The sequence below is a fragment of the Carettochelys insculpta genome, chromosome 3 (genome assembly GCF_033958435.1).
Source record: "Carettochelys insculpta isolate YL-2023 chromosome 3, ASM3395843v1, whole genome shotgun sequence".
Lineage (NCBI taxonomy): Eukaryota > Metazoa > Chordata > Testudines > Carettochelyidae > Carettochelys > Carettochelys insculpta.
This window is the reverse complement of record NC_134139.1, coordinates 162901974-162926318: the sequence shown is the minus strand read 5'-3', so window position 1 is coordinate 162926318 and position 24345 is coordinate 162901974. Positions and strand designations below refer to the sequence as shown.

At 41.3% G+C, this 24345-nt stretch overlaps 1 protein-coding gene across 2 annotated transcripts in view; it reads right to left on the bottom strand.

Moving 5' to 3' along the window:
* HMGCLL1 (3-hydroxy-3-methylglutaryl-CoA lyase like 1) overlaps positions 1 to 24345 on the bottom strand; it is a 140513-nt gene that overhangs the window by 83231 nt on the left and 32937 nt on the right. For both annotated transcript variants that reach the window (XM_074988884.1, XM_074988885.1), the window contains exons 3-5: positions 21568 to 21675; positions 10269 to 10364; positions 7469 to 7617 (exon numbers count right to left, since the gene is read on the bottom strand). In XM_074988884.1, coding sequence (XP_074844985.1) covers positions 7469 to 7617; positions 10269 to 10364; positions 21568 to 21675 — 353 coding nt within the window. The remainder of the gene's footprint in view (positions 1 to 7468; positions 7618 to 10268; positions 10365 to 21567; positions 21676 to 24345) is intronic.

Sequence of the window (24345 nt, the reverse complement as noted above, 5' to 3'; positions counted from 1 at the left end):
CCCCAGCCCTGTGGCTGCAGGTTCCCCATCCCCGTCCCCGGGAGATGCTGCTGTGATGGATGGGGTTCAGGGGTCCACCTGCCCTGCACCCCGTCCCCTGGTGGGAGCGATTCTCACTTCACTCTGCAGGGTCTGACAGGAGAGGTTTCTTAGGCCACAGATGCCCAGTTTCTCCCAGGAGTGACAGCACCAGTTGTCGGAAGAGACAGTCCTTCCAACCCGTCCTGGGGAGAAGACCCCAAGGGGTGCCCCTCTGGGATGCAGCTTTCCCCCTCCTCAGGCTGGCTGCCTTCCAGCTCTCCCTTCCCCTAGCCTCTACCTGCAGCCCCTGCCCTCCCCCCCAAATTCAAAGCCAGCTCGGCTCCTCCCTCCTCTTTGTTCAAGGCAGAGGTGTCACCTGCCAGCTGTAGCCCCAGGATCATCTTTTGCCCCAGGAGCTATTCAGCTCTTGTTGCTCATATCTAGCCTGAGTCTCCCTTTTGCACTCCCCCAACTCCATCACATGCTGCTACTGCTGCTGCTGCTGCTGCTGCTGCTGCGGGGTGTCCCACCCCCTCCTCCCGGGGGCCCCTCGAGGTTCCGCTCCCCCCTGCCCTGGGGATGGGGCATGGCACTGTCGTGCGGGGTGGGGGGGGCAGGGGCTGATGCACTGCTGTGAGGGACATGGCCCTGCTGTCCTTGGGGCCATGGCCATGTAAGCATGTGGGGGGCCCTGGACACATATCTATTACCCCACGCCCCTCAAGCCCAGGGGTGTACACCAGAGGGGGGGACATACCTGTCGGTCCACTCCCACGGTCCGGAGATCCCCGGGGGGTGGAGGCCCGGCTGCTGCTCCGGGATGGCAGAAGGAGGATCTGCAGCCCGGATTCTGTGGAGGAGGAGCCCCCCTCCTCCTCCTCCTCCTGCCGCGATGGCCCGGGGGTGGGCTCCGGGGGGGGGGCCGCCGGGGTGCGGGGCTTACCTCCAGGGCGGGCTCCGGCTGCAGGGCCTGCTGGGGCTCGTCGGCCGAAGTATCAAGGATGGCCGGAGGGGAGGAGGTGTGCCGGGGGCCCAGGATGTCCCTGAGCTCCCTGTGAAAGGGGCAAGTGACGGGGGCGGCCCTGGATCGGCCGGCTGCATCCCGGGCCCAGGAGTAACCCTGCCACAGCTCCTTCACATTACTCCTGACGTGATCAGGAGTGCAGGCAGGGTGACCCCGGGCAGCCAGGCTGTCGGCCAGCCGAGCGAACACATCCGCGTTCTGCCTCTTGCTCCCCATTACCTGGAGCACCTCCTCCTCGCTCCAGAGCCCCAGCAGGTCCCGCAGCTCAGCCTCCGTCCAGGAGGGGCCCCGCTGCCGCTTGCCAGCCTGGCTGCCCGCCTGGCTGGGCTGGCTGCCCTGGCTCCCCTTGGGGGGGGTCCCCTGGGGGGGCTGGGGGGGCTGCCGGGCAGCCATGGCAGGTGCTGGCCCTGTTCTGGGTGGCTGAGGGATGTGCAGGCTGGCCACGTGTCTGGGCTGCTGCCTGCACGTTCCCTCAGCTTCCTGCACAGGAAGGGAGGGGGAGGGGACCTTTAAGGGGCCGCTCCACACGGCCACCATTGAGCTGAGGGGCTGCAGAGAGCGTCTCTCAACCCCTCAGCTGATGGTCGCCATGGAGGACCCCGCAATTTCGACGTTGCAGGACGCGCAACGACGACATGGTCCCTACTTCGACGTTGTACGTCGAAGTAGGGCGCTATTCCTATCCCCTCATGGGGTTAGCGACTTCAACGTCTCGCTGCCTAACGTCGAAGTTAGTGCCGCTACTTCGAAGTAGCGTGCACGTGTAGACACGGCTACTCAGTCCAGGAATAGATAACGGTTGCAGCCTTAAGACAGCAGACCGCCTGAGGTGGCCGCCTCTGTTCTTCACCTTGCTCTCTTTTTTTTTTTTTTTTTAAAAACTATATACACATCTAACACAAAAACAACTTCAATGGTAATAACTAAAGCTATCAACTAATAACTATTAACAGTAAGTAAATCAGTTTTTATCTTTCTCAGGCATTGGAGCCAGAGTGGATTCCGTCTGCAGCCATTGGAGGTTGAGAAGGAACTGGCGGGGACCGGATCGCACACGTGACCGTAAGCGCGCAAAGGACTGACGCGCATCAGCGCATGCACAACCTGACAGAGAATGCTGGAAATTTCCGATCTGCGGCGCTGGGGCAAGCCCGACACCTACTATGGAGCACCCACGGGGACCACTCAAAGAAGAACTCTGACTTTTCCCTGCACCCCACCACAGTGAGGATACAGTGATATCACTATTTGAGTCTCCATGTCATTATCTTGGATGTTTATCCCATAGATCAGCTGTGTGTTCCTCTCCCTGATACTCATTTCACATCCAGAAATGCCCTGACATTGTTAGTTTCCCAAGCATCCCAAATTCATAAGAGATTTTTGGAAGGAAGCCTCCCATCTCTCCCAAGTGTGTGATTACACCCTGAAGATAACCAAGGATTCAGAAGGAAAGAGCAACATAGAAAGAATAGCAACTTAACCTGGCAACATAAAACATAACAGAATTCTAAGCAATTAATAGCTAAATAAGATAGTAGAAAAGTTACAAAAATAATATAACAAAGTAACGAATGCAATAAATTCCTTGGAAGGACTGGATTTGTTGGTATATGTTCATATCATCAGAAACACAAGCCCACAAACAGTATTGCCATTGCTAATAGAAATTTACACGCAGGAAATGTAACAAAATGCTGCTTGAGAACTTACAGTTTGATTTAAGGCTATTTACTTCATATAATTTCCTTGTGCTATTGAAAATGTTTGTGTTAATGGTTATAAATGTTTAACTTTTTGAATCTTAACATCTACTGGTTATTAAATAATTATTATATAACCTCACATTGTCTAATCATCAAACGTTTCCAGCAGCTGCATACATATAAATCAAGTCTTAAAACATTGAAATCTGTCAAAATATTTTGTTTCAGATTGAATGCTGTCATGACTAAATATATACAGTGTAGCACAAACCAACAGTATTTACTGATGTAGTCCTGAATGAGCTTCAGAATTACAAAAGGAATGCAGGCAGAAGCCCAGTAGCAGAATGGCAGTGATCCAGTTTATTGCATCCAATGCAGGATGTATGATTACCTGCCCTATGTACAAGTGGCATGTGTATGCATTTGGTGCATGGAGCTCCTGGCCTTCAGAGACTGAGTTTGTGCTTTGAAGACTTGGGTGGTTGACCTGAAGGAGATAAGGGAGGCTGAGATGTACATAGATGAGACTTTCCAAGACACTGCAGAATGCACCCTGTAGAAGTCTCAGGGAAGGAGAAAATCCAACTGAAGCTGAGGGAAATGACCCCTTAGCTGGCCCCTTTTTCCAGATCATGTTATGGCATATTCTTCTACTCCAGTTGTTAGGACAAGACAAGTATTAGTCATGGGGGACTCAATCATTAGAAACATAGACAGCTGGGTTGGAGAATCCCATGGTGACTTACCTGCCTAGTGCAAAGGCTGCTGATCTCTCAAAACATCTAGACAGAGCTATGCGTAGTGCTGTGAAGAGTAGGTACCAATGACATTAGAAGGAGAGGAAAGGTCCAGGAGATCAAATTTAGGCTGATACGCAAAAGACTGAAGTCCTGGACCTCCATGGCAGCATCCTCTGAGATGCTTCCCATTCCTTGCACAGAGCCATTTAGACAGGCACAACTGCAGGGTCTCAATGCATGGATGACATGATAGTGTAGGGAGGAGAAGTTCAGATGTATTTTGGACTTGAGGAAACTTGTCAAAGGGGTGCCTATACAGGAAGGATGGGCTCTGCCTAAACCAAAATGGAACCAGAACACTGGCACTTAAAACTAAAAAGGTCATAGAGCAGTTTTTAAAGTAAGAGCTGGGGAAGAGCATTTACTTCAGACAGAAACATTCCTAAGGGGAGGATCTACTAATGTCTCTACGCCCTAGTGAGGTGGAAAGGATGGGAAAAGATAAAATATAAACAGGACCTGGTATTTAACAGTCAAATTAAAAGAGAGTCCCATTCAATTACATCATGCAAGAGCAGACAGCTAAAAATGACAAGATTTTTAAAGTGCTCATATCCCAATACTAAATAACCAGATGGGTGAACTAGAGTGCCTCATATTAAATGATGATGCCTGTTATAGCAATATCACAGAAACTTGGTGGAATGAGGCTAATCAGTCGGACACAATAACACCAGGATACAAAATACATCAGAAGGACAGACAAGGTTATGTTGGTGGGGGAGTGGCAATATATGTAAAAGAAAGTGTAGAATCAAATGAATTAAAAAAGCTTAAATGACCCCACCTGTACCATAGAATCTTTATGGACAGTAATTCCATGCTCTAATAATAAAAATATTGAAGTAGGGATATATTACCGACCCCCTGACTAGGCTGGTGATACTGACTGTGAAATGCTCAGGGGGATTAGCGTGGCTGTTTAAATAAAAAACTCAGTAATAATGGGGAATGTCAACTATCCCTATATTGACTGCATATATGTCACCGCAGGACAGGATGTAGCGATAACTTTTCTGACACCTTAAATGACTGCTTTTTAGAGCATCTAGCCCTGAAACCCACATGAGGAGAGACAGTTCTTCATACTGTCCTAAGCGGAGTACGGGATCTGGTCCAAGAGGTGACTAGCTTGACTGCCTGGTAATAATGACCATAATACAATTAAATTTAACATCTCTGCAGTGGGAAAAACACTGCGGCATCTCTACACCATAGCACTGAAAGGTAGAGTGCCAAAAACAAAATATCTGCAAACTGCATGAAAACTTTTTAAAGAAACCATAGTAGAGGCTGAACTTAAATATTCATCTCAAATTAAAAAAACATAAAAGGAGAACCAAAAAGTGCTGCTATCTAGCATGGTATTCTCTAGTTGAGATTTAAAGTCTTGCTATAAATATTGCATTCAATGAAGTTACATCTACACGAGAAGCATCTGCCAACAGAACTGACTGTCAGAAGGGATTTCCCAGTAAAACTTATGACACAGTGCATCTACACGTAAAAGCAGGTCGAAAGAGAAATCTGCTCTGTCAGCAGAGAGCAGCCAGACTGTCCAGCCCTCTCTTGACAGAATGGCTGACCAGTAGCTCTGCAAACATGGCTGCCCAGTGAACTGGAAGCCCTGTCTATTGACAAAAGGGCCACAGAGCATCTACACAGCTGTTTTGTCGACAGGAAACTGTTGAGAAAAGCATTATACCTGAATTGGGAGAGGTATAACGCCGCCAGCAGGCGTGCCGGGTCTGGTAGACAGACTGTCAACAAAGCACATTCTGGTTACGTCTACATGACAAGCTTTCTTCCGACAAAACTGGGCTTTTGTTAGAACAAACCATGTGTTTGCATGCAAAGAGCGCTTTGTCAACAGTTTGTCAACAAAACCCAGAACATCTGCTGACAGTGTTATACCTTTCCTGGTTCAGGTATAACGCCTCTCTCGACAGTATTCTGTCGACAATACGGCCACATAGATGCTCCAAGGCTTTTTTGTCTTCCAGTCCACTGGGCAGCTCTGTTTGCAGAGGTTCCTGTCAGCCATTCTGTTGAGAGAAGGACGGGCAGCCTGGCTCCTCTCTGCCAACAGAGCAGATTACTCTTTCAATCTGCTTTTATGTGTAGGTGCAATCTGTCAACAGAAGTTTTGCTGGGAAATCCCTTACTACAGTAACATCTGTCGACGGAGGCTTCTCATGTAGACGTAGCCTTTGCTTGTAGATGCTTCACGGGTTTTTCTGACTTAAGACTTGTTTTGCCAGAAAAACCCTCCCATGTAGATGTAGCCTGAATGAAGATATGGGCTACGTCTACACGTGCAGCCAACATCGAAATAGGCTATTTCGATGAATAACGTCTACACGTCCTCCAGGGCCGGCAACGTCGATGTTCAACTTCGACGTTGCTCAGCCCAACATCGAAATAGGCGCAGCGAGGGAACGTCTACACGTCAAAGTAGCACACATCGAAATAGGGATGCCAGGCACAGCTGCAGACAGGGTCACAGGGCGGACTCAACAGCAAGCCGCTCCCTTAAAGGGCCCCTCCCAAACACAGTTGCACTAAACAACACAAGATACACAGAGCTGACAACTGGTTGCAGACCCTGTGCCTGCAGCATAGATCCCCAGCTGCCGCAGAAGCAGCCAGAAGCCCTGGGCTAAGGGCTGCTGCCCACGGTGACCATAGAGCCCCGCAGGGGCTGGAGAGAGAGCATCTCTCAACCCCCCAGCTGATGGCCGCCGTGGAGGACCCAGCAATTTCGACGTTGCGGGACGCGGATCGTCTACACTGTCCCTACTTCGACGTTGAACTTCGAAGTAGGGCGCTATTCCTATCTCCTCATGAGGTTAGGGACTTCGACGTCTCGCCGCCTAACGTCGAAGTTAACTTCGAAATAGCGCCCGACGCGTGTAGACGTGACGGGCGCTATTTCGAAGTTGGTGCTGCTACTTCGAAGTAGCGTGCACGTGTAGACGCAGCCATGGTGAAATAAAGTCATAGGCAGGAAATAGGTCACCATCTGTGTCAGGTGTATATGAATGAGTGTACTGAGAAGGGTGGTTATGGGTACTTTCTTCAACAGCAGACTTGCTTCAATTTGGGGTGGACCGGGAGAACCCTGAAAAATGTAACTCTTTACAGTGAGATGTAACAGGGAAACAAGGATAGTTTAAAAGCCTGTAACTTTATACTCAGAATTTCCCTAGAAATGAGATATTCTGTTGAAATGAGCATACTGGAGAAGTAAAGGGCATTATGCACTGGAAGCACTACAAATTTCAGCTCCCAGGGTAGAGTTTATGAAGTAACTTTTCTCCCTTTCATGAGTTTTTCTGCTGGAGGAAATTTACCATATAGTTTTTTATGTTAATTAACTGCCACCAACCAATAAAAATGTAAATTAACAAACCAAAAAAAAACTACTTCATTTTCAGGACTCAGAAAAAAACTATAGTGCGAGTTCTTACTACTGGTCACTGGACACACCAGCACATACCAAACATAATTGTCAGACTTGTGGCAATAACATTGAATAAAACATTGCACAGAAAAAATTATATAAATTAATACAAACATAGTTTTCAAATTTCTGAGCAAAACAACATCTATAAGTAGTTGCTAAAAATAAAGAGCAAAAATATATTTGAGCTTTTAGAAAATATTGTTACACAATTAATATTACTTAAAATTTATAGAATTTGACAGTATGAATTTTGTTAACCAACAGCAATACAACTTTGAAGTTACATTGCAAACTGCACTTTATAAATTGCCTTTATGTATGAAGCATTATAATTACCCTTTGAACAATCTGAACAATTTGAGCAATACAATTTGAACAATACAACTTTGAAGTTACATTGCAAACTGCACTTTATAAATTGACATTATGTATGAAGCATTATAATTACCCTCGCACCGGAATGCTCATATTTCTTGCTGATTTAGTCACTTCTTCAAATTTTTCTATGCTTTCTTCTATGGAACAATTAATATTCATTTTGCTGAAAGAGTCAGATGCTGCACCAAATACTGATACCTCTGTAGCTCCGGCTGCAATCTGAAAAATATAGTTCAATACAAAAGAACTGTAAAGATTTATTAATATAGGCAAGCTAAGTATTGTATTCTGAAATGAAGAAAGAAATTCTAGATCCTTAAGTTATAAACAAATTTAACAACTTAGTATACATTATATAACTCTATCTGACAACTTCAGCTTTAAACTCCAGATTTTCTTCAGTCCATTTGCAACGTAAGACCAGTTATTATTTTATCTATTAATGCATGATTCATTACTTGCCAGTAATGCTGTTGACACAAACACTATTTAAATATCACATTTAGAGCAAACAAAAAATAATCTAAAATGTCAATTGGTTCCACAGAGTCTGTTCTCCATATCCTTAGTAGGACTTATTCAGATACATCCCTGATCTTCTTTCTTTTTTTCTTTTTTTTTTGGGTGGGGGGGAGGGAGGGGAGAGGTTCCCCGAAGAATTCAGCATTTGTCTATAACCAGTTCTTTTGTCACTTCAATCTTACCAGTTTCAAAACTGATTAGTTAAATTAGTACACCCCTAGCGTAGACAGAAGTAGGAGGGGTTGATGCCAAAATAGTTTATTTTCCCTAAATGTAGGAGATTCTCTATCTGCACAAATAGTTAAAGCTATAGAAACCTAGTTTAGACCAAGCCTTAGGAGAAAAGCAAGCCAGCCACTCACACAGTTCTGCTAAAAATCCTAGGCTGTAGTTTAGGTCCCAATCCAGCTATGCAGAGGCAGTTCCCACTTATATCACAGGAGGACAGAGAGAGTCAGACTGACGTTCGCCTGTCTTCTTGATGGTATTATTTCTTTTCCCCCTGATTCTAAGTGATCTGGGGTACATCTACACTGTAGTGAGATACCCACAGCTGGCCCATGCCAGCTGACTCGGGCAAAGACGTTGGTTAATTAAGGCCTAGATGTTTGGGATGGGAGAAACCCAAAGCTTCATCTGCAGATAGAGCCTGAAGATCTATAATGCAATGAAACAGCCCATTAGACAAAGCCCCACAAGCATAAATCAGCTAGCACAGACCAAACAGATATTTTTAATTATAGTCAAGATGTACTCTTATTTTCCACCTGGCAGCCCAGACATGATAACTGTTCTGTGATTCAGCTAATGACAGCAAGAGAGGGAAGAAGGCAAAATGAATTTGAAAGAGAAGGGGACAAAATTCCATGAGAAAAAAAAAGTACTTTTTTTCCAGGGGGTGGAGGGGTTGTTCCTCCTTGGAAAGGATCCAGGGCACAGGCAGTGTGATCTAGCAGTCACAGCTGACCTGGCTCAATACAGTAGCCAGCAACCCAGGATCAGAATAATCATTGGACCCCCCAAGTGAGGCAGAGTCAGGACTGGGGCAGTTACCAGTCACAGGCAGGGTGAGAGTCAGGTTACTAGGCCACAGGCAGGATCATGGAGATGGCCACTAGGCTGGAATTAGGAAGCAAGATTCAAGCTCAGAATCAGCCTTAGGTCAGACACCAAAAATCAGCAAGTCAGGTAAAAAGTCCCAGAAAGCCTGAAGTCTGCACAGTTGCCCAGGCAGCTTCATGGGCCATAGACCAGGGTTAAATAGTGAACATGGGCCAATCAGAAGGCCAGAGTTTGCTGTCACACTGAACTATTTGGGTGGTATGTCTTCCTGTACCTCATCTGCACAGTACTCCTTGTAGAGAAGTTAACATAGCCTCCTGATGGGAATGTCCTGGCTTGTATGCCCGCAGGGTCTTCCACATGTTCTCCTAAGCACCTGAGTTTTCTTTCCATACCCACCAGCTCATCTCATGATGATCTGCAGCCTCATCCAAAGAGAAAGTCAGCAGATTCTGCTGGTGCTGAACTTTAAATTCAACAAATGTGCTGTGGGATTGGGACATAAACTACCAGTTTTGGTTAAAAAAAAAAAAAGAAAGAAATTGACATCCCACAGGAATTTCAAAATTTGTGAAATTTCATTGAGTCCCGAATCAGAAGAAAGGGCAAAAATCTTTGGTATTTTTCACAAAATGAAATAGTCTAAAATGTTTTGGCCTTATTGATATATTTCTATCCAGTAAAGCTGAAACTGTAGTCAAAAGAAAACATTTTGACTTTATACAAAAGATCATTTCCTTTGAAAATTCTGAGACAAATCAACCTATCTCCACAAATATGTTTCAAATTTGCCAAATCTGCCTTTTGCTATGGCAACACATTTTGCAAGGAAATTTGCAACCAGCTGTGGTGTCAACAAGATAAAGAATAAAAAGAATTTTTGGTTTCTTTTTTCAGGTCTGTACTACGTAATTCATTGCCTCTTACAAAGGACTGAGTAGTTACTACTGGCTACTAAAATTAAATGCATCAGAGAGGTAGCCGAGTTAGTCTGTATCTTCATAAACAACAAATAGTTCATCTGATGAAGCGGATCTTTACCCACAAAAGCTCATGCTCCAAAATATCTGTTAGTCTATAAAATTAAATGTGTGGAATTTAATGACACTGTAAAATTTGTGAGTTTGCTCCATGAAAACTGACACTTTTTCAGAAAAAAAAAAACCAAAACCCCCAATTCTAACAGGACTGATCAATGATATTAAATACCTAATTCACGGCACTGTGCATAAAGTGTTTGAAATATGAAACCTTTAACTGTAGACGTGCTTTAGCAATCAACTTACAGCAGAATGGAAACCTTGAAGATTAGGTGTGAGTACAGGATATCGAACTCCAGGATGCCGCTCAATCCTTCTCATTACTTCTGTATGATCTGCCATCTTAAATACATACACATTTTGCATTTTTTTCAATTATGCTAATTAACAATGATCTACTGTCTTTTAAAAGTATGATATGAATTTAAGGGTGGATGCATATCAGCTTTGTCATGAGGTCATATAATGGCAGAAGTAATACACTAAAACAGAATATTGATCACATTACACTGCTCTTTATTTTTTTATGCATATAGTTAATAAAAATATGATCTATACCTAGAGGTTTGACAAACATGCACAATATATGTGAGAAAAAATAACAATTGTCTATAGAACGTAAAAGTTTTGCGGTCATTTGTATTTGATAAGCCAGAAATATGATATTCACTCAAATAAGGAAGCAAAGGTTTAGAGAGACATTGATAGTGGGGTGCCATGAAGCTTCATTAGATTTATGAAAATTGCTACTTCATTGTATACCTAATGAAAAATATTACTTCATTGTATAGAATAAGCACAAATACTGCAAAAAGCCTACAATTTTCAAATTAGTATACACATGTTAATCTTCCTGTTTCACTAAGGTATTCAGCATCAGAATGGGATTTGTCTATAGGCATAAACTTTTACTGCATCTTCAACATATCACTATCTTCTTACTGGATCAATGTATTAATATCTCTATTATTCTACTTCTATAAATAGAGGATTACAGTGTTAGGTATAGATAAGGTGCAACAACAAATTAAGTCTAAGGAACAAAGATTCTATTGTCATACAAAAGCTTTTGGGTAAAATTTTCAAAGTACGTAAGTGACACAGGAATCCAGGTCTCACTGAATGTGCATGGAACTTACGCACTTCTGAAAATGTATCCCCTTAATAATAAGGAAGTTTAAGACTTATAAAATATAGACATTTATTCCAATTATTACTAATTATTAATTCAAATATCTAAACTAATTCAGTTCCTGACTACATTTTATTTTGACAGCTCAGCAGGGAATTCCTTGAGTAGAGTAAAATATAATATATAATTGGCTTTACTGCACTTTCTTTCCTCCTGTTGTCCCATACAAAAGGTGATTCTGGGCAAGCCAAAGCCAGATGGAAGCATGACAGAACCGTCTAGTGTGACTTAGGAAATATTTTATCCTGTTCTAAATTACACTGAGGCCTGAATTGGCCACTGGTCAACCACAGAATCGGGGAAAGGAAAAGTGACCTTGGACAGACCTAAGACCCAGTGGCTACATCTACACTACAGTGATCTGTCGACTGTTACTGTCTGAAGAGATCTTCTGGCAAAACTTCTGTCAACAGATTGTGGCCAGACAGCAAAGCGGACTGATAGAAAAGCCAACTGCAAGCTCAGCAAACAGGGCTGCCCAGTGAGCCAAGAGCTCTGTCTGTCAACAGAGGGCCCCATAGAACATCTACACATCTTTTTTTTTAACAGGAAACTGTCAACAAAGTCACTATTCCTCAACATTGAGAGACACAACACTGACAGCAGATGTGCTAGGTTTTGTTGACAGTCTGTCAACAAAGTGCGTTTTTGTGAGTAGATACTCCACAGTTTGTGGGTGTTTTGTTTGTTTTTTTTTTCCCTGGACAAAAAGGTCAGTTTTGTCAGAAAAACCCTTTCACGTAGATATAGCCAGTGGATTTACAGTCAAACATTCGGGCTACGTCTACACTAGCAAGATCTTTTAGATTAGCTGGGGCTCTTTCAAAAGATCCAATGGAGTGTCCACAAACAAAATGCGTTCTTTCAAAAAGGAACTCAAAAGAACTTGACACTTCTTTCAGAAGCCCTCTTCCTCTCCCAGATGAGGAAGAGCACCTCTTTCCAACAGTGTCTTTCAGAAAAAAAGCACGTGTAGATGCTCCAGGGGCTCTTCTTTCAAAAGAGCAGTCCTCATAGCCCCAGATTTTTCAATCCCTGACCCATTCTTCTGAAAGAGCAGGGACTGTGTGGATGTTCTGTTTCGAAAGAACAGATCGCTCTTTTGATCTGCTTTTTTGTGTGTGGATGTGATCTTTTGAAATCTTCTGGTAGATCTTCTTTCAAAGGATCGCTGTAGTGTAGACACAGCCTCATAGTCATTCACTTGCAGTTTCCTATGTGTAGAAATAAGGCACAAACTAAAGAACTATTCTGTTGATCAGTGACTTATTATTTACATTTGTGATGAAAATATCAGTAGTATTAGTAAGAACTATGTATGAATTGGGTCTTACATGCTCAAACACAAGTCCAGCTGATACAACTCTAATCAGAGGTGCAGTAAGAATCTAAAGCCAGGTGACTTTCAGCAATCTAAATTCAGTAGTGGCATACATCAGTTGCTGAATTCTTAGCCTAGCTCTGCCACTGACTCGGTGCATTGCAACTACAACTGTTTGGACAAATTATACCAGAATTTTTCCCCGCACCAGTATTCACTGATTTATCAAAAGGTCATCATTGTGCAGATGGTTCTACTTAATTCTGACAAATTTCTAACAGAACCCGTGCAAAGTTAGAACACAAATATGCTGTTTTCCTTGGTTTTGGACAATATGGTTCCTTAAGAACAAATTTCTCCAGGCTCTCAGCTCAGCTGAAAACATTGGTGTATTCTTAGTTAAGTGAGAGTTGGTATGGCAGACTGGTGACACTACGACAAAATGGAAGGTGAAAAATGTTGAATGTGGAGAGCCTAGGCAACAGTAGATGTAATGCAATGCCCTCTGTCAACATCCTGCCAAACTCAATGGCATTTCCTGCCATTTTATTACTCTGCAACCTTTCACAGCAGTATTTTGTGGTCAGGAATACTCAGAGAGATTGTTTTCAGCTTCTTGGGTTGTATTATGTGTCCATACAGATGATGATGCACCTTTTTTGATTCTTTTTGCTTCATTGATGGCAATTCAATCCTTATTCAGCAGGGTAGCAACCGAGTGGGAGTGAGCATTAAAGTCCTTGAGATGATCTTACAGGATTCCTTTCAATATCAATTTTAGGAGCACGGGTGGAGTGTGACCACAATGGAGTGCAGTACTCTGGAGTATTTCCACTTTTTAGGGATTTCATGGCTATTGTCAGATCTTCACTGTTCAGCTGCTCATTGTGGACTTGTCTCTGAGGGCAGAATTGTGCATATAGATGTGATAAATCTGCCACTGAGCACTTTCCTGTTGACTCTAGTACTCCACCAGAATAAGAAGCATAGGTGGAATTGATGAAGAACATCAGCTGTTGACTTACTGCAGTGAAGATACGGTAGTAAGTAGATCTAAGAATACCAACTTCAGCTACATTATTCACATAGCTGATGTTGCTTAGTTCCCACTTAACTTGTTTTGCTTTGCTGGTTTATCATCTACGATGAATTGATTTGTGACACGATTGGGAGAAATTCTGGTTGCTATTGTCCATCAGGGTTCAGCTTGATACACATGGCTCATGCTTTTATACTATTAGAGACAGGAGTGTTTTTTCCATCAACTTCCTCCAGTAGTAGTATCATTCCTTTTTGCCTCAAGCCCAATTGTTTCATCACCAAAGGGATCCATTTACAGAGTTCTGAGTACATTTTCCAATGTTTGGCTTTTTTTTCCCCCCTAAAATTCCATATACCTTTGCTGTCCTACACCTCCTAGCAACATGTTTTTGGGAAGTCTTCCACAAGACAGAGACAAATTCTCCAGAGTAGTTATATGACAGAGAAACCTTACAGCTGGATCCATCCAATTAAAAGGAAAAGCCTTCCTGGTCAGACTTTACCATAAAGATAAATTCAATTTTCGTATCTTCAGAAATGCTTTGCTGTTGTCACACTGGAACTGACTGGGAGATGTCTAAAACAACTAAATACTTAAAAATTCTAAGAAGTATTTGTCCAGAGTGATGATGTTTTTATAATAGCAAAAATGGATAATTATTCCCAAAATAAAACAGGCACTCTATATTTCTAAAGCCAGATATTCAGATTGTGGGTCTCTGTTGGCTCAGACTCTTAGCAGTATGTGGCTGCCAGGCTTCATTTTCCCTCTTTCCATCGGGGGGGGGGAGGGGAGACAACTATCAATGACCAATGTAGAGTTCAGTCCTTCATACAAGCCCCAATAAAAGTCCTTCTCCTTTTAGTGATCTGCAAAATATGTCAAAACTAAACAACATCATTCATTCTGCCCTTTCCAGGCTTGCTCGTCTTTTTTTGTGTTGTTAAAATATGGTCATTCATTTTAGCTATCCTCTTCCAAACCATATTCGTAGGCTTTATAACTCAACAACTGTTTTCACCGTTATAAGGCTGTGTGTCAGTTTCTCCTTCCTCTGGCAGAGTACTGGGACATGGGGGAGCACAGTACTCCCCTTACCTTCTGGTCTGAGGGCACTGAACTCGAAAGTAGTTATCTTAAGGCCATTGCAGGAAAATTAAATTATTTCTTTGCATCAGTCTTCATGGCTGAGAATGTGAGGGACATTCCCTAACCTCAACAATTTTTTTCGGGTAACAAATCTAATGAACTGTCTCAAATTGAGGTGTCATTAGAAGAGGTATTGGAACAAATTGATAAATTAAATAGTAATGACCAGATGTTATTCACCCAAGAATTCTGAAGGAACTCAAAAGTGAATTTGCAGAACTACTAAATGTAGTTTGTAAGCTGTAATTTAAATCAGCATCTATTCCAGATGACTGGAGGATAGTTAATGTGATGCTAATCTTTAAGAAGGGCTCCTGAAGTGATCCTGGCAACTACAGGGCAGCCAGTCTGATTTCATTACTGGGCAAACTGGTGGAAACTCTAGTAAAGAACAGAATTGTCAGACATATTGATGAATGTAATTTGTTGGGGAAGAGTCAACACGGCTTTTGTAAACAGAAGTCGTGCCTCACCACTCTATTAGAATTTTTTTCAAAGGGTTAACAAGCACGTGGACAAGGGGGGATCCTGAGGGAATGAACAGAACAGGTAATCATCAAGTGATCAATTCCCTGTCACCCATTTCCAGCCTCTTGCAAACTAGGGACTAGAGGCTAGGGACACCATCCATGCCCATCCTGACTAACAGCCATTGATGGACCTATCTCTCATGAATTTATCTAGTTCTTTTGTTAAACTCTACCACAGTCTTGGTCTTCACAACATTCTCTGGCAAGCAGGTCCACAGATTAACTGTGCATTATGTGAAAAAAAATTTCCTATTGTTTATTTTAAACCCACTGCCTATTAATTTGATTTGGTGACCCCCAGTTCTTGTGTTGTAAGAAGGAGTAAATAACAATTCCTTATTTATTTTCTCCACGCCAGTCATGATTTTATATACCTCTATCATATCCCCCCCTTAATCATCTTTTTTCCAAGATAAAAAATCCCAGCCTTATTCATTTTTCCTCATATGGCAGACATTCCAATCCCCTAATCATTTTTGTTGCCCTTTTCTGAACCTTTTCCAATTCCAATATGCCTTTTTTGAGATGGGGCAACCACATCTGTATGTAGTATTCCACATGTGGATGTACCATGGGTTTATATAAAGGTAATATGACATTTTCTGTCTTATTATCTATTCCTTTCTTAATGATTCCCAACATTTTGTTAGCTTTTTTCACTGCTGCTGCACATTGAGTGGATGTTTTCAGAGAACTATCCACAATGACTCCAAGATCTCTTTCTTGAGTAGTAACAGCTAAGTCAGACCCCATCATTTTATATATATAGTTGGGATTATTTTTTCCAAAGTGCATCACTTTGCATTTATCAACACTGAATTTTGTCAGCCATTTTGTTGCCCAATCACCCAATTCATTAATTTCCTGTTGTAGCTCTTCAAAGTCTGCTTGAGACTTAACTATTTGGAGTAGTTTTGTGTCATCTGCAAATTTTGCCACCTCACTATTTATCTCTTTTTCCAGATCATTTATAAATATGTTGAAAAGGACTGGTCCCAGCACAGGCCTCTGGGGAACACCACCATTTACCTCTCTCCATTCTGAAAAATGTCCAGTTATTCTACCCTTTGTTTCTGATCTTTTAACCAGTTACCAATCCAAGAGAGGACCTTCCCTCTTATCCCATGACATTTAACTTTGCTTAAGAACCTTTGGTGAGGGACCTTGTCAAAGGCTTTCTGAAAATCTAAGTACAATAAATCCACAGGATCCCTCTTGTCCACATGTTTGTTGACCCTTTCAAAAAATTCTAATAGATTGGTGAGGCATGACTTCCCTTTGTAAAAGCCGTACTGACTCTTCCCCAACAAATTATGTTCATCAACATGTCTGACAATTCTGTTCTTTACTAGAGTTTTCACCAGTTTGCCCAGTACTGAAGTCAGGCTGACTGGCCTATAGTTGCCAGGATCACCTCTGGAGCCCTTTTTAAAGATTGGTATCACATTAGCTATCCTCCAGTCACCTGGAACAGAAGCTGATTTAAATGATATTTTATAAATTACAGTTAGTAGTTCCACAATTTCGCTTTTAAGCTCCTTCAGAACTCTTGGGTGAATACCATCTGGTCCTGGTGACTTATTACTGTTTACTTTATCAATTTGCTCCAAAACCTCTTCTAATGACACCTCAATTTGAGGAAGTACATTCGATTTGTTACATGAAAAGAATTGCTCAGGTTTGGAAATGTCCCTCACATCCTCAGCTGTGAAGACTGATACAAAGAAATAATTTAGTTTCTCTGCAATGGCCTCATCATCCTTGAGTGCTCCTTTAGCATCTCAATCCTATTGGTTTTTCAGCGGGGTTCCTGCTTGTGATGTACTTAAAAAAATGTATAACTTTTTGACTCTTTGGCTAGCTGTTCTTCAAATACTTTTTTGGTCTTCCTAATTACATTTTTAAACTTCACTTGTCAGAGTTTATGCTCCTTTCTATTTTCCTCACTAGGATTTAACTTCCAGTTTTTAAAGCATGCCTTTTTGTCTCTCACTGCCTTTTTTTACTTATTGTTTAACCACGGTGGCACTTTTTTGGTTCTCTTACTACATTTCCTAAATTGGGGTATATCTTTAAGCTGAGCCTCTATTATGGTGTCTTTAAAAAAGTTTCCATGCAGCATGAAGGGATTTCACTTTAGGTACTGTACTTTTTAATTTCTGTTTAACTAACTTCATCTTTTTTGTGTAATCCCCCTTTCTGATATTAAATGCTACAGTCTTGGGCCGCTGTAGTATTTTTCCAGCCACAGGAATGTTAAATTTAAGTATATTATGGCCACTATTACCAAGACATCCAGAAATATGCACCTCTTGGACCAGATCCTCTGCTCCACTTAGGACTAAATCAAGAATCGCCTCTCCTCTTGTGGGTTCCAGGACGAGCTGCTCCAAGAAGCAGTCATTTAAGGTGTCAAGAAACTTTACTTTACTTTACTTACTCAGCTTCCCATCCTGAGGTGACATGTACCCACTCTATACGGGGGTAACTGAAATCCCCATTTTTATTGGGTTTTTTTATTTTGATAGCCTCCCAAATCTCCCTGAGCATTTCATGGTCACTATCACCATCCTGGTCAGGTGGTCAGTAATATAACCCTACCATTATATTTTTATTATTCAAGCATGGGATTACTAACCAGAGAGATTCTATGGTACAGTTTGTTTCACCTATGATTTTTACTTCATTTGATTTTACACTTTCTTTAACATATAGTGACACCCCCCACAGCATGACCTGTTCTGTCCTTCCGATAAATTTTGTACCCTGGTATTACTGTGTCCCATTGAGTATCCTTGTGCCACCAAGTTTCTGTGATACCTATTCTATCGATATCTTCATCTTATATGAGGCACTCTAGCTCACCCATCTTATTATTTAGACTTCTAGCATTTGTATATAAGCACTTTAAGAACTTGTCACTCTTTAGCTGCCTGCCATTACATGATGTGATTGAAAGGGACTCTGTTATACTTGACTGTTCCTCATCAAATACTACCTGTGTTTTATTATGTTTCGTCTTCTCCTCCTTACTAGAACAGAGAGAATATCCAATAAAAGATCCTGCCCTCAGAGATACCACTGTCCAAACCACAGGCACCTCCTGACCTGCCAGCTTTCCCCCAGCCCCTAGTTTAAAAACTGCTCTACGTCCTTTTTAATTTTAACTGCCAGCAATCTGGTTCCATTCTGGTTTAGATGGAGCCCATCCTTTCCGCACAGGCTCCCCCTTTCCCAAAAGTTTCCCCAGTTCCTTATAAATTTAAATCCCTCCCTCCTACACCATCATCTCATTCACGCATTGAGACCCTTCAGTTCTTCCTGTCTAATTGGCCCTGCGTATGGAACTGGAAGCATTTCACAGAATGCTACCATGGAGGTCCTGGACTTCAATATCCTACCTAGCAGCCTAAATTTAGCCTCCAGAACCTCTCTCCTATCCTTCCCAATGTGTACCAACATACCACGACCACCAGCTCCTCCCCAGCAGTACACATAAGTCTATCCAGACATCTCGAGAGATCCGCAACCCTTGTGCCAGGAAGGCAAGTCACCATGTGGTTCTTCCAGTCATCACAAACCCAGCTATCCATGTTCCTAATGACTGAATCGCCCATGACTAAAACCTGTCTCTTCCTAATAACTGGAGTTCCCTCCCCTGGAGAGGTATCCTCAGTGAAATTGAGCTCACGAGCCTTGGTTTACAATCCCAATTCTCAAATCACTGAACTATCCCTCCCCTCAGTAGAATGTTGGTGATAGGCAACCTATTTATAATAGCTCCTACATGAATTCCATAAGTATAACAATATGATATATGTGATAATCTCTTGAAAATGCATGTGTTTGTGTCTTATTGCTTTAAGAACAAGTTTTTGGTCCTTAATTAAATAAAAACAAGATCATTTTTTAGAATTTTGGAGCCAAATGATGAATGCTAAATGCTGGAACTAATTCCACTCTTTAAAAAAGCATTGAATAATTTAAAATATATTTAACAAAATGACACTGATTCAAGCTGTACAAAACTGTCTTTTCCAAATATCATTACATATTTTACTATTGCTCCCTTGCTATTTTTAATATAAGTAGAGTCTTATTTTAATATCAACTGCATGTTATTATATTCAAAATTTTAATAAAAGATTTTCCAGATTTTATTTTATGATATATATTTTTAATGGCAAGTGTTTATCATTTTTGGCCATTCAGATTACAGGTATGGAATCCTGTTTTATATGACACCTTGCTACTGTGGAACTTTTTCTTTTGGTTTCTTTTCAGTCATAAATTCTCCGCCAAACCAAACAGTAGTAGGGAAACCATAAAAGAGCTTTAACACACTAAAAAAAGAAATAAGTGAATGAGTGATATAAACATAACCGGGAGTTCTAGTCCCATGACCTATGAAAAGAAAAGGAAGGAAAGACAAGACATAATCAAGACTCCGCTCCATCTACAAGCAACAAAACCTTATCATTTAGGTCAAAATTATTTTAAACACTATATTAGCCAGTAAAATAAACTATTCAGACTTGAATTTGAGATAAGAAGGAATTGTTCTTTCTTCTGAATCTGACTGGTCTGAGCTAAATTTGCTATTCTATAGGTCCCAGGGGAAAAAAGAAAGAATTAAATATTGAAAAGAAAAGAAAAGAAAATCTCTGTTTGCCTTCAGCTTTGCAAGTTAACATTAAAACCCTACATTACTGTATGATACTGCAACCACTAACATGTTGGTACAGTGCATGTTGTGCTACAAAAAGAGCATTTAATGTGAACAATTAAGAAAATATATTGTAAATTAGGCTAGATTGTATGTAACTGGTCGGCAATCAAGAAGAACCCATTGCAATGGACAGGACCAGAAAGTCCCCTGGCCTTTCCTGCTGTTCTGGCATGGAATAATTTGTGATAGAGGGTACGAAATACTTTCTCCCAGAAGAATACCTGACATGCAGCCCCTTCTCTCCCTGGTACACTCAGAGCTGTGATATGCATAGACTTACAAAGTAAGGAGGAATACCCACTCCCTCTGGGCTGCTTAATGGCCAGACACAATCTAAATATTTTTCATACATTTTAACAGACAATATACAGCAAAAAACAATATATCAAAAAGTATAATTCTCTCCCTTTCACTTGAATAGTTTTCAAGTATGTATCATCCTAGTGTGATGTAAAATATCCCTGATTACAATGTTCTGTGTCCTGTCTTTTACTAAATTTTGTGTGCTAGCTGCAATACTATCTCTGTTCTGTTTAATTTTTAGAAGGAAATAAGGGTTAATTAAAATAACATTGGACATTGTAAACTTAGAATGTTTTAAAAAATTCTTGATATGCCTATGAATGTATCTAATTTACACAAGCACAAACAATTACATGTATAGACCAGCTTGCCATGAACCATCAAATAATCACAGATGTAAACATACAAGTATATTTCTACATGGAATGACTAACTGCATATATTAAATAGGTGAGTGCATTCAGAAATAGCTAAGCACATAATTGATCATTTGTACATGCAATTATTTGACGTGTGTATGAAATCCAGTTAATTGCACCCAGAAATTATAAATTCAAATGTGCCTACATTTTGGCAGGCAAGTGCATAAATTTTTGTAAATAAATCTAAGAAATATAAACCATCATTGATTTTCTTCAGCTTTAACCACAACAATCATCTGTAGTGAGAGAAGAGGATGCTGAGAGTCTTTTAAAAGTTACTCTGTATCCTGCAAGATCAGGACTATACGATAGCTACAATATCAACTCTTTGGAAAACACCTGCATCTGCTGAAGGCAATTGGAGTTTTTGAATTGAACTTAATGAGGCCAGGATTTCACACTTTGCTCTTGCTGACACAGAGCAAAAGTAGCATATAGCATACACATTATAACTGTTGTTGAATAACCGCCATATGGCCATAGACAGATGCCAAACATCTACAATGATACCAATAGATCTTTAGTTCTGAAGCCTTACAATTCCATCCACCTGAGAAAAGATCTCAGCTTGATTTACTAGAATTTACCCTGCACACCAGACAGGAAGGGCCAGATTTTTAAAAGTAACTGAATATTTAGCCACTTTAATAGCTTTCAAAAATTGACCTGAAATTCCCCATAAACCAGGTAGAATTTAATACTGTAGAACTACAGAAAGAATCTCACTGCAGCAGCTAATTTTAGCTAGGGGGTGAGAATATTCAACTTTTTTGACACTTCTGATATTTTTATTTTTGAAACACTGAATCACGTGGCACTTAACTTCAGGAGTTTTGAACTGTGCACATTTTACTCACCTGAGGCACCCACTTTGAGGAGACAAAACTGGTTGCTTCTATTACAGACAAGCCTGCTTTGGAAAGTCGGCTGATTAGCTCAATTTTGATATCTGTTGGAACTATAGCCTAGGGATATGCAAGCATTTCATCATAAAGTATCTGTCAAATAAGAATGATCTTTTGCAAATAAAAGATCCACAACACAAAACAAGCATACATACTTTGTTTGAAGTAATTAACCATGAGCAGATACTCTTCCCCTTATGTGCAGGCAACAGGTAGCAAACACACAATGGCCCAGAGACAGTACACATACACGCACTTCATTCTCCACCCCGTCCCTGGATTCTCACAAAGCCATTCTATGAGAATGCTGTATACAGATGCCTTCATAAAAGATGGCAAGAGTGAGGATAAAGTGTCTCCAGAGATAAGAAGGGACCCTAGGAAGGAGTCACTACACAGCCTAGTCCACTAGGAAGAGGTATGTGAATATGCTGTCTGTGGAAAGGAATGATCTTTTCTGGGATATGACTGGGACCCATAGCATTTGGATCCTATTTTACATAGCCCAGCTTTATTCCCCCTACATTAAGCCACCATCTGTTCCTGTCCCAAACATTAGGTGGATGACAGTGCAGAAACAGAAATCTTGCACAGTTTATGGCAAGTTATTTTTGTTCTCCCATAAGCTGTTCTTCAGGGAGGATGACTGAGCCTTATTAATGTAGCATTTAAGGGTGCTGATGGGAGATCAGAGCCACAGAGGGCCAGGCATTTATCACCCCAAAGAGTTTTCTGTCTAGGTTGTGACATACATGATGGACAAAACCAATGGGAGAAGCAGAAAAAGGAGATGGTATAATTACGCAAGTATATCTCATCACAGCAAGACATAGTCATGGCTTGCTATTTGTTTTAAATATGAAATGCAATAACTAATTATTTTGGTGAAAGGGGATTAAAATTATGACCCGTAAATTGTACATAATGATAGACATCCAAAGGAAACAATACAAAAGTGAAAACAAACAAGGAGTCCTGTGGCATCTTAAAGACTAACAAATGTATTTGGGCCTAAGCTTTTTTGACCTGGAGCCGTTTGTCAGATGCATGAAATATAAACTTCAGTTTGGAAGATATGCAAAGATGGGAGTGCCACATTTCTATTTCGAGGTCCAGTGCTAATGAGGTAAGTTCAATCACGGTGGATGTGGCCCATTCCCAATAGCTGATGAGAAGGTTAAAATACCCAAAGAAGGAGAATTACTTTTTGTATTGAGCTAGTCACTTCCAAGTTATATCTACACAGCAGCATTATTTTGGAATAAACTATTCTGGAAGAGATTTTCTGTAATAGCTTATTTTGAAACAGTGCATCTATACACAAAGGCCATTGCTACATATGCCTAATAAGCAGCCTGAAATATGCTAATGAGGTGTGGATGCCAATTCCCTGTGCCTCATGAGCATAAGGTCATGTGATTTGGAGTCCGGAAGACGTTCTTCCAGACTCCAAAACGCAGTTTAGAAGTATGGCCCTCGGGGGGTCTTCCGGAGAGAAGTCTTTCTTTTGGAGGCCCCTTCTTCCTTCAGGACTATACAATATCTACAATATCAACTCTTTGGAAAACACCTGCATCTGCTGAAGGCAATTGGAGTTTTTGAATTGAACTTAATGAGGCCAGGATTTCACACTTTGCTCTTGCTGACACAGAGCAAAAGTAGCATATAGCATACACATTATAACTGTTGTTGAATAACCGCCATATGGCCATAGACAGATGCCAAACATCTACAATGATACCAATAGATCTTTAGTTCTGAAGCCTTACAATTCCATCCATCTGAAAAAACATCTCAGCTTGATTTACTGGAATTTACCCTGCACACCAGACAGGAAGGGCCAGATTTTTTAATTGAACTTAACGAGTTAGATGTTTCAATCCTTCTAAACAGTGTTTTGGAGTCCGGAAGAACGTCTTCCAGACTCAAAATCCCGTGACCTTATGCTAATGAGGTGTGGGGAATTTGCATCTGTACCTCATTAGCATATTTCGGGCCATTTATTAGCGTGCCACTTTCGGAGAAAGTGGTATGTGTAGAAACGGCCAAAATGTATACTGAAATAGTGCTCAGATAGTTCAAAATACAGTGGCCACACTGATTGGCCAGAGGGGCACCCTGGGTGGGGCTGCAGGCACCCTATATCACAATAGCCCCTATTCCTAAATATCTAATTTGAAAGAAGCACTATTCCTCATAGAATGAGGTTTACAGAATATGAAATAAGTTATCCGCTATTTCAAAATTATTTCATAATAGTGGTTTTGCTGTGTAGACACACACCAGTCTCCATTCAGATACACGATAATCCTGCTGTAAGAATACCAATGTCTCAGAGGACGGTACATCCAGGATTCATAGGCTTATGGACTTTGTGTAGCATATATGGGGAAAAAACTGTAGGCAAGCACTTCAATCTCCCAGGATGCTCAGTAGCTGACTTAAAAGTTGCCATACTTAAGCAAAAAATCTCCAAAAACAGACTTTAGCCTGAAACTGCAGAGTTAGAACTCTTATGCAAACTTAACACTATGAGACTGCATCTAAATAGAGACTGGAGTGGCTACCTACAAAAAGTAATTTTCCCTCTTTTGGTAGTTACACCTTTTCACCAACTGATGAGAATAAGCCACAACCACCCTGATTGAATTGACCTTGTTAGACTGGTCCTTGCATAGTAATGGAACACTCCCATATTCACAGGTGTGCATATCCCTGCCAAACTGACAA